Here is a 16,303-nt window from a genome sequence, read left to right as displayed (position 1 = left end):
ACGAGGTTCGGACTTTTCTTTTTACCGCCCACAGTCCAATTACGACAGTCGTAATACAAGTTCAGGCCTGAACTAACCTGAACTGTAGTGCAGTTTTAGGATCCTTTTTTACCCTGTATTAAGACTTAAATTCTTCTACATCAGCGCAGATCCCCCACGCATCGTAGCGAGAGTAGGGAGTAGTTAAGTAGGGATCTTGAGGGGAGAATCTATACGATTACAATATCCCAGACTACAATAAGAGGTAGATAGGTGAGAAAGCCTACCTTAGCTCGCCTGACCGTGATGTAAACAGAGTCGTTGCCATTGTTGATGCCCAAAGTTAATCTGTTTTTCCTCTCATCTGGCCTCAGTAGCAAAGGGCTGACGTATCTGTGAGCCTGAAGTACTTCACGAAGGTGAGTAACGGTATGTGCGGAGCTGTGTTATTGAAAAAGAGAGTTGATAGCGACAGCTGTACAGTGCTGGATGCTTGCAGTGCTATGCATAGCAGTTTGTCTCGCAGAGGTCAAGCCTTCCAATATGCTGTGAACAGCCCGGAGACAGCGAGAGCGCGGATTTGTGTCAGCACAGCAAGTACAGTGGTGTTTATGTGAGCGAGGAGAAGAGAGCGAGGAGAATGTGTGTGTGTGTGTGTGTGGTGTGTGTTGTGTGTGTGTGTGTTGTGTGTGTGTGTGTGTTGTGTGTGGTTGTGTGTGTGTGTGTGTGTTGGTGTGGTGTGTGTGTGTGTGTGTGTGTGTGTGGTGTGTGTGTTGGTGGTGTGTTGTGTGTGTGTGGTGTGTTGTGGGTGGTGTGTGTGTGTGTGTGGTGTGTGTGTGTGTGGTGTGGCTAAGGCAGTAGCATTACTATACTTGTGGGGACCTAAATCTGTTTACACAGTCACGTGTGGGGACTCGCTTCCCTTATGGGGAGAAATTGGAGGTCCCCATGAGGGGAATCATTAATTTTAGGGTGAAGACTTGGTTAGGATTAGGGTAAGGGTTAGGGTTAGGCATGTGATGGTTAAGGTTAGGATAAGTCTCCAGGAAATGCATGTAAGTCAATGTAATGTCCCCTGAAGTGATACATGGTATATGTGCGCATATGGTCAACATTTCAATCACTGGCTTCATTTTCAACTCAAAACATTGAGGCGATCCCAAGGGTCTTCCTCTCACATTAACTTCCCCCCTCCACCACCATTGTTCTGCAGCCTCCAAAAAAAATCACTTGTTATAATTATGACACACACACACACACACACACACACACACACACACACACACACACACACACACACACACACACACACACACACACACACACACACACACACACACACACGGCAAAGCCTCATTGATATGTATTCAGGAGATGTGGGGAAAGCGTGGGTAGCAGACAATAGCCTAGTCATTGTGTGTGGGCGTGTGTGTGTTTGAAAGGAAATCATAAGGGACAGACCTTCAACGTTCCCCAAAACAACCCTGAGGACTGTGTCCCTCTTTTAAACAAACACACACACAATCATTTCCTTTCATCCATTTTTAACCTCCACTTCCTTAAAAGATACAAGGTGAATTGTACACCCTGCACGGATAGCTGGACACCGTAACATTGACTTGCCCTCAATCTTTTTTAACTCTATGTTTCTGTTTACGTTTTCTTCAGACATACACACTCTCCCTCCCCCCTATACAGTCTATGCTCCCCCCTCTCACGTCGTAGGCCATGAGGGAACAGACACTCATTATCACAATCCTGTCATTGATGGCATGGGGCATTGTACACGCACACACACTCACCAATGTCTCCTTGTCGTACTCCTGTTCCCCTTTGCAAGGGTTGGGAGCATCCCAACATATCAACCTGACATATCAATACATTTAGATGCAATTTAGGTCCAACTCCTATCTCTATTTTTCCATATATAGGACACCAGAGGAATGACTCTATAACAATGCTTAATAAAGTCAATGGAATAGTCATATTTATTTTTGACTGCAGCATTATTATCTGCTTATCCACTGTTACATCTTTTGTTTTGCAGTTGGTGAATTCTATTGCCAAAACCTATGTTGGAACAAATGCATACATGGCAGTAAGTGATCCTCTCAGTTCCTCCTCTGTTTCAAGTTATTTAAAAGTTGTATAAGTAGATGAGGTAATTGTCATTCACAAAGTTTGTCCTCATGGTTTTTGTTGTTTTTTCTGTGTTCCACAGCCAGAGAGGATATCGGGAGAGCAGTATGGTATCCACGCAGATGTCTGGAGTGTGGGAATCTCTTTCATGGAGGTGGGACAAAGTATATATTAATTCACACTATAGCTGGAATTTGTACATTAAAAAAAGTGTAGGATATTGATGGAGGTGACACTAAATTATGGCAAAAGTGGTCTGTTATTTTGTAATAACACAGTCCAAATTGAGTTTGAAGATACATTTATGTGTAGCTTGACTGACACCCTGTGCTTTAAAATTACCTTTTAGTTTTAGTGGGACATTCCCTGGTCTCTTTTCTCCCGGCTGACATTATTGATCCGTCCCTGTTCAATAACCACTAATATTTTTACATTTATAACAATAATAGATGTGTTCAGAGGAAAGCAGCCATGTCACAAGTATTGACATGATCTCTCTGTGATAAAGATGTANCTAGCGTTCGGTTGAAGCCTGATATATGATAGCTAACTTCACAATGTTGTGATGTGACGTTAGCTAACATTCTGTAGCTAACGCCGGTCACTCACCAAGATAGCTCTTGGTGAGTGACCGGCGTTAGCTACAGAATGTTAGCTAACGTCACATCACAACATTGTGAAGTTAGCTATCATATATCAGGCTTCAACCGAACGCTAGCTCCGGTCCTTTTCCCGTGAGGGAAACTGTGGACTCGATGTCCTGACAGGCTGGTATTTGTGCAACCTGCACAAACACAATACTGCACCATGATTACAAATGGTGAAATACAATGTAAAACTACCGAAAAATACCAGCTCACTAAAACACAACCGCTCAACTCAACGCAACTACTAACTATACCCGCGGTCAGAGAGCGGAGATGTTTACCCTTTGTGATGTAATATGACGCGTTTGACGTATGACCTTAAAAAAAAAAGCCGTTTTTAAGAGCAGATCTCAAAATTGCTCCTTTCCCTCTGAATTCCTGCCCTTATGTCTCGTAAAACATATCAAATCCTACATTCACTTTTTTAATTGTAATTTTCAAGCAAGTTTAAGCATAAATGTAGAAAAAAAAAAACCTGCAAGATGATCTTTAAAGAAGGACATGTGACCAAGCAAAAACAAACAAGTTTGGAGCTGTGGAGCGGGTATAGGATGCTGAAAGATGACAGCAAACATTGTTAACCACACGCATACAGAACTACAAAACTATTCTTTCCCCTTCATTTGAGAGGGAAAAATAGAGTAGCAAAGGGAAAGCGTCTCTGCCGTTTGATGGATGCAGTGATGTGTAATGGAAGCTCCTGAAACATACACACGAATAACTGACACGGTAGTTCATCCAAAAATTAATTCAAATTTGAGAAAAATATGACAAAATGGAGAGAAACAAAAACAACCATAAAGCAAACAAATCAATCAGAAGCAATAGCGCTGGCGGCTGTATACACATCACATAGGATCTGGTGTCTTCAAAGACTTTCAGAGCGAGCCGCGCAAAAACTCCATTAACTCCTGACAAAGGACGCAAATGAATCCCGACATGTGGTGAAGTGGAATTAAAGAGACCATCTCTAATCATGACAAACATGAGGTGATGATTCCACTGTGCGTGCTGCACAAAGAGATGAGGGATAATGCATCAAATGAAAGCATCACAAACTCATACTCAGAATGTAAAGGCTGAAGCTAAGACCCCAAACAATGCTAACATTTACTTTTCAAAAATCAAAATCATGGACAGCCAAAACCCAACTTTAATAACTCATCCGGTATCTTCCACCAAGATGCCACAGATTCTCTCTCATCTTCTCCAACTCCTCCCTCAGTATGTACTAAAATGTTCTCCGTGAAGTGTAGCAGGGGCTACAGCTGTGCCAGCGTCTGCAAAAATGACAGTTTAGGCCCGAGGACTTTGGCTGGCTGCGCCTGACGAGCTGGATCCGAGCGCTCTCGCCACACCGCTCTGCCACAGCCTGCAGGTGAACTGTCTGCAGTACCATATGGAGTTAGGGGAAAATTAACACTACGATGAGGAAAGCTGCATGACAGTGGAGAGCTTCAACTACAAACTGAGAGGTGTTTTCTAATATTTTGTCTTATTTCTATCAATGAGGGTAGAATAAACTACCCTTTATTTAAAAAAATACACCATCAATTAACATGATAATGAAAGCAACAGCCCTCTAAAACCAGACATGCCCTAGGCTGCCACACACAGATTGATCATTGTGTGACATTTACATCACTATACAATTCAAGTGTTCTAAAAACACACCTGTGCTCCCTTACACAAAAGGAGTGCATGTGTTTTCATAATGGCTCAAGAACTAATGATCAACACAGGAAACAAGCGAATAGCTACATCACGACTTGCTTTTCACTGTGGAAGTACGCAACTAGGTACTGAAGTAATTCAATGAAAACATACTTGGGTTTCTCTCAGCACATAAGAGAGAACATTAATAGGATAACATCTTTAAACTGAGGTTACTAACATTGAAATCCAAAACACTTTGACATTTGAGTTCACATGAAGGCTAATCATTGAAATCTCGTATAATCCAGCTCCAACGTTAAGTAAAGTGGTTTCCTCTCACCCAGAAAGGATAGTTGGCAAAGTGAAAGGAAGCCGTCAATTAGGCAATCCCCGGGCTGATAGAGCATCACACTCGGTTGCTTTAATCAACCGCAACAAAGTTTCATTTGACTGACGGAGCAGTCCGAGTGGTGCTTACATTAAGCCTGCAGGACAATGACACACAAAAAGGTGACCAATGCTAATATGCAGAACATGGTCAGGACTTACTTTCAATGTTAGTCAAACAAAAAGTGTAAAGTGGTAGTGTTGATATGTTGAAAAATATGTCTATGTCATCATGCTTTAAGAACAAAGTGTTCATTATATATCTCTCCCCGTCTCGTGAAAGGCAGGCTGCCAGGAGGTAACCTGAGGTAACCAGATTTAGATTGCTGCGATAGGGATTAGTGAGATAAACCCATCTTAAAGGGCTAATTAAGACTTGATGGGATTGGGAAGTTACTTTAGAGGGCGGCAATTACATTTGAGCTGGATTTTAAGAAACAATGAGGAAAGAAACCCAACAAATCAGTAGATGTTAACATTTAAAGTTGTATATCATTACTGAGCAACTCATTTATAAAGTAATATAGATGACGTAAAAAAAATATTTTTGAGGTCAAAAACGTTTCGGTTAGGGATGTCCCGATCACCTTTTTTTGCTCCCGATCCGATTCCGATCATTTGATTTTGACAATTTGCCGATACCGATTTTTCCCGATCCGATCTTTATGCAATGCATTAAGAAAAAAAAAAGCATTCAAGTTGTCCCTTAAGGTTATTTTTTTATTTAAATTGGATATTCTATCCAACATGGATATAGCTTCTTTTTTTCACAGCAGCATTGNCACACCACACACACACACACACACACACACACACACACGACACACACACAACACACACAACACACCACACACACACACACAACCACACACAACACACACACACCCACACACACACAACACACCACACACACACCAACCACACCGGATCAGTAATGTGTCACCATGAACACCCCTGGAATTTAGACAGGCTGCTCTGTCTCTTGTCGAGGTTTCAGAGGAACATGGTGTACGAGCACTACCCGCTGAGCGTAACGGAACTCTACCCCTCTTTAACCTCCAGTGGTACTCCGCCTTATAATTAAAATCCCACTTCTGAACCAATCCTAAGTCGCCATTTCCAATCCTAGAGTGTCGTACAACTATCCAATTCCAATCCTTATTCAGAGTCCTTTACGTACAGTTAGTTGACATTACTATGAGGACCTTCATAGTACCATATATACACGCTTAGAGCAGTTGGAATAGTTAGTGACCGAAGTAAAAGTTGAAGTTTTGTAAGACCTCCTAGCGTAGGGTTCAGAAGCCAGAGTTGCGAGTATGAAGAGGGGCGTGCAGGGTGGTGGTTAATCATAGACGTCGAGGTGAGGTTTTTTTTAGTGAACAATATTAATACGCGGTGTGTGTGTGTGTGGTGGTGTGTGTGGTGTGTGTGGAGGGTGTGTTGTGGTGTGTGTATTGGTGTGAGTGTTGTGTGTGTGTGTAGTGTGACTACGTGTGTGTGTGTGTGTGGTGTGTGTGGTCCGGTTTCGGAGTAACTATATCAAAAGTCCTCTACACACCCCCTTTTCGCCACCCATCGTCGTTATCGGATCAGTAACACACACCCGCACACACACATAACGTTTCGCTATTCAGTATTCCCTGTCTTGGAAGTTGCAAAGGAGTTTTGTTGGGACATGGCATACGATGTGTTATGAAAATTTGTCCTTGTGTGTGTGTGAGATCAGGGTAGTAATAATTTGCGTGTGTGGGATTTTTCCACACACACACACACACACACACACACACACACACACACACACACACACACACACACACACCATTCTCTCGCTCTCTTTCATGCTCACATAAACAAACCAGTGTACCTGTGTGCTGACACCAAAGTCACAGAGCTTGACTTGTCCTCGGGTGTTCACCAGCATATTGGAAGGCTTGACATCTGCGGAGACAAACTGCTTGATAGAACTGCAGCATCAGCACTGTACAGCCTGTCGCTATCAACTCTTTTTTTAATAACACAGCTCCCGCACACTACCTTACTCACCTCTGTGAAGTATCTTCAGGCTCCACAGATACGTCAGCCCTTTGACTACCTGAAGGCACAGATGAGAGGAAAAACAGATTAACTTTGGCATCAAAATGGCAATGATCCTGTTTACATCACGGTAAGGCAGAGCTAAGTAGGCTTTTATATCTATTTATTGTAGTTGATATTGGTAATCGTATAATTCTCCCTGCCAAGATCCCCCTACTTACTACTCCTACTCACTCAGCCTAGATGAGTGGGGGATCTGGCTGATGTAGAAGAATTAAGTCTTAATACCAGGGTAAAGGATCCTAAAATGCACTACAGTTAGGTAGGTGTCTAGGCTGAACTTGTTTAGACTGTGTATTGGACTGTGGGGTAAAAAGAAAAGTCCGAACTCGAAATTTGCAGCTCAATCTTTGTTACGGTCCTCCATTCTGCTCAAAGAATTGGGTAGTCACTGAAATAATAAGACTGCAGATACAAGCAAACAAGAAAGTGTTTCTTCAAAGGGAGATTTGTCTCCTAGGAGCTGAGCAATTAGGAAGGACTTCGGTAATTGCTCCTTCACATTGAGAACAATTCAGTTTGTTAGGGAACCTAGTTAGGGTTTTAACATGTACAAATGACTCGGGTAGATATGGAAGGGAAAACGCACACTGCTGAGAGTAAAGTGGGTAAGATAGGAGACTTTTTCATTTGTGCAGCCATAAAATGATTGTATTTTTGTATATATATATTACTCCTTTCCCAATGAGTAATCCTGCTTTCCTTCAAGTGATGCGGGAGCTGATTGTTGCCTCTCGACTGCTGACATCTATCTCTGAAGCATGGCAACTTAAATTAAGAAAGCAAAACGCTGTCTGAAGTCCCGCTGCCTCAAAAGGTGGTGGTGTGAGTGCAAATACTGCAGCGTGCAGCTTCACTCACACCCTCTCTGGTGCTTTCCCTTTTGTGATAATTAACAACTGTGACAGTGGGAAGGAGGGAAAGCTGTGAATTAGAATTAACACTGACTAAATAGCTGTCATTGTTTGATTACGGACAAAGTTAAAGGGCGGGAGACGGAGACGACAGGAGAAGGGTAATGAGTTTGGAAAAGGCCATTTCTGTCAAAATACTAGTTTAAATGAGAGCAGAAAGAGAGGGAGATACAACACTGACTTTGTCCATCACTTCACCAAATAGAAACCAATTAAACAATTCACACCTGTGGTTCTCTTTTGTTTTATTTCCTTAATAAAAAGGAGTTTTTCCCTAAGGCTTTCTGCATCCCATAAACAAATAACAGGTTGCATTTAAAAATGTTGATGCTAGGAACACATGGGACAATCTCACATAAAAAAAATTGTTTTTGAAAGACTCTAAGGGATACCTGTTAAGTCTAATGCTGTTTACTTAGTATTCAAACTACTGAAAGGGAGATAAAGTATTTCATTCAAACTTACTGCTACTGCGATCCTCCCCAGCACATGCTCTGGAATTCTTTTGTACACGTCTAGAGAACCACCTGCCAAAGACAAATTATTTAATCAAGCAGTGATACAGCATTACACATTGAGGGTAAGGCAATGAGGGTATTTGTTGAACAAATACCCTCATTGCCTTTTTTCGCACATAAAACAGCCGTGCTGATTCAGAAGCAGCATGTCCCAAACAAAGACATGATGGTTCTCTTACACTGAACATTCACACAAAATATTTTTTAAACATATTCATAATTAGGGAGAACGATGAGCACTTCTGAATGCAGAACTGCCAATCCCAAAATGTTTCAATGACAACTTGTATTGTTCAAAACATAAACACATAAAATATACAAAAAAAACAAAATAATAATAACTTTTCCAAAGTTTCCAAGTCATTGGACCTTCTTTGCAAAGCTGTCTGTTGCATAATATGTAAGACTGTTTAAATGTAGAGGACACATACTTGTTATATTTCAAAATGTAAGGCAAGGCAAGTTTATTTATATAGCACCTTTCAACAAAAGGCAATTCAAGGTGCTTTACAAAATGAAAGACATTCAGACAAAGAAACAGAACATGTACCTAAAACTATAGTGATTCTACACAGTTATAATTCATATATTAACTGTTTCTTCATATGATATTGAATTTTAACACTTGTTTTCCATATGAATAAAACAAGAAACAAAAGGACAAAGTCATTGATGTTTCTTTAAGCCGTCAACTTTTCACCCTCATTTCTAGACTAACTGGAAGTGACTGATCAGATGTGTCATGAAGCAAAGAGTGCTGAGAGGTTAGACAGACTTTGCTGACATCCTAGTTGATGTGTGAAACAGGGGAATCACTGCATTAACACACACTGACAAACACACGCAACTTAAAACATAGCAAGTCCCTCATCTCACACCAGTCTATACACACGCGTACAAACGCACCTACAAATGCACTCAAGTCGAGATCTATCGCGCCCTCGTAGCTTTTAGCACACAGGCATGCTAAGCAGCTCACAGCGTAAGACGTTCTGTTGATCTGCAGAAGTGTAAATGGATACACAGCCGAGAGACAGAGAACAGCTCCCCAAAGTCTCTTCTACACAGCTGTGGCTAAAACCATAAAACACATGATCTACTGACTCGAGCCATCGAGAAACTCACCGTCCATAAATTCTGTGCATATGGATATCCTGTTCTCTACAAAAAAGGCACTGAAGAAAGTGATGATATACGGCGAATCACACTGCAATCAAGAGAAGAGATATCAAGGTCATTAAAGAGCATGCAAAAAAATTGTTTCTTTGATATTAAATGAGTGAAAAGTGATAATTTCATTACAGGTTTGAATGCAAAAGGGCTACAGTGGAGCTAAATCGTAGACATTTTCTCATGTTCGTCTAACGCTTTAAAATCAGATTAACTTTATCGATCGCAAATTGGGAAATGTTTGCCTTGCAGCAGCATAAAAAACAAGGCATTGCACATAAGTAAAACATTAAAAGAGTAGAAATAAACTATTTTAAAATGTAAAATCTCGAAATAGAAATAATACAACATTAAAAAGTAGAAAATATACAATTTGATCTTGAAGATAAAAAATCTGATTCTAGTCAGTGCGAAAAATCATCAACAGCATGAATTTGAAGTCCATCAGATGTTTATGCTTGGAAAAATATATCATTTATTTGCATACATATTACATGATAAGAGGGCTAGCAGACCAAACACATCAATATACTGAGTACAGGCCAGTGGATGTTCCCTATTACAGGCTCACCACAACCTAACACACAATGCATTCGTGCTCATTATAAGAGAAAATTGTCCAAACAATGATTTGGCCTCTGAATTTTAGGGGAAACACAAACAAACTCCTTATATGCATACTAAGAGTTTCCAAGGAGGTGATCATTAAAGTCACATGCCTAGTCCACGTGTGTCTTGCGTGTGTTTCCGTGTTCCCTAATCCCTTGCTTACATTGTAAGACCAGAGGCGATATAGGTTGCTTCATTGGTAAGACTCGTGGTTTATTTACAATGTAGATCCGGTTTAGGGTATTCAAAAAAAAAATCAAAACTTACCTTGTAGAGAATTTCTAATTCTGACATGATCTGCTTCTGTAATTCCACCGTGATGTCCAGAGGAATTACCTGTTATGAAACATATATAAAAAATGTAAGTTGTGTTTATGCTTAGGTCACTTTAAAGAGCATTTACGATCATCAACATTGAAGGAGTTCTTACCTTGACAGCTAAAACCCGCTTGCCCAGAACATGGTACGCTCTAGAGATACAAAAATGAAGATGTAAAACAAAAAATTGTAGAAGGCTGTTTTTCATTTTTCATTTAAATAGGGTCTTTAGTTAATTGTTGTATATTCCAAGTAAATAACTCTGATCATAATATTTCTTTATTAATGTAGGGTCCATTTATACTTCCCATACACGAAAATCCCTTTCACCCTGCCCCGCTGTGCTCAATAATTTACAAATGGTCAAGTATTGTAATAACAATGTAGTACACCTGTGGATAACGTTTACATCATAGTAATAAAGGACGATGCAATAAAAACTCCATAGATCTGCTAGTTGATAAGTCTTATTAGAGTTAAAATTAACATGACTAGATAGCACTCTAATTCCTCTCAAAGGTCAGAGGTCACCACCCAGAACCAGATCCAGTCAGCCCTATCACTCGCTGTTCCAGACAGAGTTTTGAGTTGCAAGTGAAGCAGCGGCCCCAGACTGGCCTCATAATGACTTAATTATCAAACTCCTTATGCCAAACACCGGCTTTAGTTACAGCCCTTGAAGGTTAGTTTACGGCACCAGTGACAATATCTCAGGACCTCTCAACACACAATCCTCAAGGACGAATACTGTCCAACAGCTGTCAGGTGATGGGGATGAGGAGGGGGCCGCGTACGTCACACGGCCCGGTTAGCTTTCGAGAGGGCTTCGTGAATGTGATACCTGGCTACTCAGCTGTCCGTGGGGCACAGAGAACGCGTATCGTGCAAGGTGTGATTAATGCGTCTTAGATTAGAGTATCACATTGCTCTTCGGCCAGACACCTTAAAACAGGACAGGGCCTTTAATTAAAGCCATGCATTAGTGCCATGTCAAGTATTTAGAGTTAGAACAAACACTGGGCTTTGGAAGTAGCTGTGCAGTGCTGAATGTGAGCTGTTGTTTACACATCTTTGATAACAGTCTGATTGTTGCTAAGGCGAAAACAACATAAACTGCAGAGATGGTGAAAATAATCAACTAGCTATTACCAAAAGTCTAAACAAAAGGCTGAAAGTGGGACATGTAATAGTAAAAGACAGTTATTTTTCAGTTTATTTTGCCCATGAGTGTTTTTGATCTTAGGTGTCATCTTCTCTGTTAAAAAGCTCTATGCACATAAGGCTGACGGCCTTGTTTCCATTTTAATGTCTCGATCTTCCTTTAAGCTACAATCAATATCAGTTAAGCATGAGTGCTGCCTCTTAATTAAGATGAAAATGTTAATTGAGGCAGGATTGCAGGGGTAGACATGTTAAGTACTGGCTGGGCAGGTTGTGTGTGTGAAGCAGCCTGAAAAGAGATTAAAGCAAGTCATCTCCGTGCTGAACGACATGTATTTCTCAATGAGAAGTCTAGACGCGCTGAAAGACAAACCCAGCTCGTGACAGAATGCATCTAACTACTGCTTTGACACATGAGAAGAGTACGTCGGACACCTTGTGTACAAGTTTGTATGCGTACATTTTTTGTGTATGCACCTTCATGTAAAATATCCCTTCTGTCTGCAATTTACTTTGGCCATAGTAAGATCAAGGCAAACAGACATTAAAGCCATTCATTGAATGTGTCTTAAATATGTTTAACATAGGAATATAAAGAAATATTCCCATAATATAAATTCAAGCACAATAAGCAGGTTTTCTTTCTATATGAATTAAATGTATGTGTAAAATAGAATAGAAGAGTTTCCAAAGTTTTAACAAATACGTGTGATGGGCATGTTTTAGGGCCTGGAGATAAGGTGTGACTACTGCTTGGTTAAAGCTTTATTCTCAGACTGTCCTTGGCCCCCTCAGGGCCGAGCAGACTTTTATGAGTTACAGTGACAGGCTTATGACAGCGGGAGACATGGGGACAAGGTTACATAGCCACCCCCCACCACTTCCCCTGATCTGACCTCAGTAAACGTGCCCCATTGCCTGGATCTTATTTACACTCCAGCTCGCTCTGTAATAAAAGCTCCATCATGCAGTATTCATAAGGCCCCTCTCCATGTCTCTGAAGTTGGAGAGACTGGCCTTCTGGATCAGGGCTAACGTGATGGTTTACACTGCCACATGGCTGACAGGACAGCTTTCTCTCTCCCAGACGCTCTCACCTGATACCGCTATAATAGGTGTCCTAAGTGACACAGGTGAGGCAGAAACCTCACACATATTCACAGACAGACATGTATGTACACACAACTTTACACAAAGTGCTTACTACATATACAGCATCTCAGATGTTAGACAACAGTGAAAGGTCTGTTGTCTTTATATCTTACCACACTAAAAAATTGAAACACGATATTCTTTAATTCTATGAATGGAACATTAGAACATTTAAGATTGGAAACTGCCAACAAACACACACATCCATACACTGGTGACAGGGGCTGCCACCCAGGGTGTCAATAGGGAGTGGTAATGGGTTCAGTGTCGAGCTAAAGGAAACTTTATGATTACGAGATGACTTCACAACATCCTGAGCTACGTCACCTTCCTGGACAATGCCAGTGTTGGCAAGGACAGTAAAAGCTGCTAAAAGTTACAACTTGCTTAAGCGTACAACAGCAATGTGCGGTGCATTGCAGGTTTTATAATTTACACTAGTAGTGTTTTCATTATTGTTGTCAATTTTCTCCGCTTACATTTTTTTATAATTTAGCCTTATTGTATGTAGAGCATTCAAAGAGCCTAAGAGTCTTCCCTTTAATTAAGGTTCAAGGTTTCAAGTTTTTTTTTATTTGTCATACGAACATAGCTACAGTGTATTTATGACGATGAAAATCTTAGGTCACAAGCTCACTCCAACACAATAACACAGATAAACAGAAAAATATAGTGCAAGTAAATACAATTATATAATTCAATTTCTAGTCTTAATATTTTAATAGGTGAAATCTAGGCTGCACTGATGCTTAGGGAAAACTATATCCCACCCAACTGCCACAATCTGAACATATTTGGATACAAGATACGAGGTGACCACCAATTAACCAAAGAGGTTTGGCCGTTCAATATACAGTCTACTCAATGAGGTGGAAAACAAAATCAATGGAGAGAATGGGCTGAGAGAGTGAAGGAACAGCCATGGGTGTCTAAGTAGATGTCACTACATTCACTGTCAGGCAAATGTGCTTGTTTTAATTGCACCACTGGATCCATGAGTCATGAAAATGGCCTGTGTGTCCTTGTTATTGTATTTATAAGCCATGGAGTCAGTCAGATTGCTGGACACGATGGACCTCTGAGAGTGTGTAATAAAAAACAAAGGCCGACATTGATGGATTGCTAGGTCAGTGTGTGGCTATGGAGAGCTGAGGTGCTGGTAACATCCAATTGAGTCTAAATGGCTCTGGGTCATAAATGGGCTAAGAGGTTAAAAGGCAGGGGAGCTATTGATGGTGTTTTCACACGTGATAAGCTTAATATAAGCTGGACCAAAGGGTTCAGCGGTTGGTGAGTATGTATACAGTGTTTTGTGAACAAAAATAGTTTTTTAAATCAGAAAAACAATAATTTAAGCAAACAGCCATTCTTAAACCAGAGTGAATATTAACACATCATGCTATGATTAGTTTAGGCCGCAAACCATTAACATCAGCCCGTCTTGCTACTTCGTCACTATGGAGGGGGACTAGCAACCGCTCACCAAAGTCATGACCCGACACATCTTCTAACTTGAAGTTCAAACTTCACTTTGAGCCATACAATAAATACATAAAAACCTTTGTCTTATTGCATGTGAATTGAGCACTTTAAGCAGAACACAATATTTGATGAAGTTGATGTACTGGTTAAAGAGCAACTTCCAGGTTAAAGACACCTGTGAATAAATGTGTAGGAAAATGATGAATACACTAGTTTTTCAAAAAAATATACAGAAATATACACTACAGTGACATCTGGCGTCGTTTTTGTAAGAAATGTTCACTTCCGCATAAAAAAAGCCTCGGCACGTGACCTCCCGCGTGTGACGTAACATGGGGGAAACAAGGGGGAGAGCGGCCGGTGTAACGTATTAATAAACATGGATCCTAATGCTAGTTTCGACACAGAAGACACAGAAGAAGTTGAACATGAATCTTCAAATGCATATGACGGACCACAACCTTATAATTATGAGCCTGCTAGGCGTCCAAGAGACCAGGAGCAGCCAAGGATTAGAAGAAATAACGGCCATCGGAGAGAAATTGAGCTGTGGTGTGAGGAGAACCAGTGGAGAACTGGGCAGCTATCTTGGTGAGTGACCGGCGTTAGCTACAGAATGTTAGCTAACGTCACATCACAACATTGTAAAGTTAGCTATCATATATCAGGCTATAACTAACGTAGCATTGATAATATAGTAACGTTACTGGCAGGACTGTTGATACTGATCCATAACAGAAACTAATGCGCAAGTATCAGCCGTATCTCGCGTTACCTAATGCAACTCCACACTACGGTGCTGTGTACCGGAGGAGAGACGCGAGATACGGCTGATACTTGACGATCTGGCGGAAAAAGGTTGTGGAGCCTCCGTTGATATGCCGTTGTAAATGGCATGATGGAAAGCAGGTGTGTAGTCGGGGAGGGTGCACAGCTGATTGCAGCAGGTGAGTGGAGGTTGAGCCGGGAGCCAGGAGTGACAGCCACCACGCACACACAAACAACACATACAGGGGGGAACAAACAAACACAAAGGAGATGGCTGGAGCAGTACAGCCACCACAGCGTTACCTAATGCAACTCCACACTATGTCTTACGGTGCCGTGTACCGGAGGGGAGAGAGAGAGAGCAGCGAAGGGGGGGGAGAGATGTAATACGGTTTCCTGATAAAGCTGTGGAGAGTATGTGCTGCAGGGAGTTGGATGCACAACGCACCCAGGAACGAACGCTAGCTCCGGTCCTTTTTACTGTGGACTCGATGTCCTGACAGGCTGGTATTTGTGCAACCTGCACAAACACAATACTGCACCATGATTATAAATGGTGAAATGCAATGTAAAACTACAGAAAAATACCAGCTCACTAAAACACAACCGCTCAACTCAACGCAACTACTAACTATACCCGCGGTCAGAGAGCAGAGATGTTTCCCCTTTGTGATGTAATATGACGCGTTTGACGTATGACCGCAAAAAAAAGGCAGTTTTTAAGAGCAGAGCTCAAAATTGCTCCTTTCCCTCTGAATTCCTGCCCTTATGTCTCGTAAAACATATCAAATCCTACATTCACTTTTTTAATTGTAATTTTCAAGCAAGTTTAAGCATAAATGTAGAAAAAAAAATCTCCGTTCCAAGACCTCCCGTAAAACTTGTACAACCAAGTTAATTGACAATGCCCGTCTAATTGGGGTGTTTTTGTCGTCGACAGAAGTTCGCTTGGTGTTCTTTACGACGAAATAAAAAATCGATGAAAAAAAGAAAGACCAATGACAAAAATGTTACAAACGATACGGATGGAAAAGGCACGGCCATTGTGGTATCTGTTAAACGTCTGGCGTCCCCTTTCTGCGGACGCACCAACAGCCGAGTTCCCGTACAAAGCAACCCGACGGGCCAACGACGCCTTTTAGGTCACGTGTATGTTACGTACACAAACAAAAATCGACCCAAAAGAAATCTAGACAAGATGGTTAAACACCTAACTCCCACCTATTCGGTCCTTTGACGGTTTCGGAATGAGGTGACTTTCAACTTTTCGCTCGAAATTTCTCGAGACGGCCAAAAAAAAGAAAGA

General features: G+C 41.2%; 1 protein-coding gene across 1 annotated transcript in view; it reads right to left on the bottom strand.

The window, feature by feature from the left end:
* map2k5 (mitogen-activated protein kinase kinase 5) overlaps positions 1–16,303 on the bottom strand; it is a gene marked incomplete at its 5' end in the record, with an annotated part of 46,255 nt that overhangs the window by 29,746 nt on the left and 206 nt on the right. The window contains 6 exons of the mRNA XM_010776286.1: positions 6,676–6,749; positions 6,855–6,903; positions 8,285–8,346; positions 9,463–9,544; positions 10,384–10,452; positions 10,547–10,586. Of these exons, the coding sequence (XP_010774588.1) occupies positions 6,676–6,749; positions 6,855–6,903; positions 8,285–8,346; positions 9,463–9,544; positions 10,384–10,452; positions 10,547–10,586 (376 nt within the window). The remainder of the gene's footprint in view (positions 1–6,675; positions 6,750–6,854; positions 6,904–8,284; positions 8,347–9,462; positions 9,545–10,383; positions 10,453–10,546; positions 10,587–16,303) is intronic.

The sequence above is a fragment of the Notothenia coriiceps genome, unplaced genomic scaffold (genome assembly GCF_000735185.1).
Source record: "Notothenia coriiceps isolate Sejong01 unplaced genomic scaffold, NC01 NC01_scaffold00016825, whole genome shotgun sequence".
Lineage (NCBI taxonomy): Eukaryota > Metazoa > Chordata > Actinopteri > Perciformes > Nototheniidae > Notothenia > Notothenia coriiceps.
Note: the sequence above shows the minus strand (reverse complement) of the source record. Positions and strands in the feature narration are given on the sequence as shown.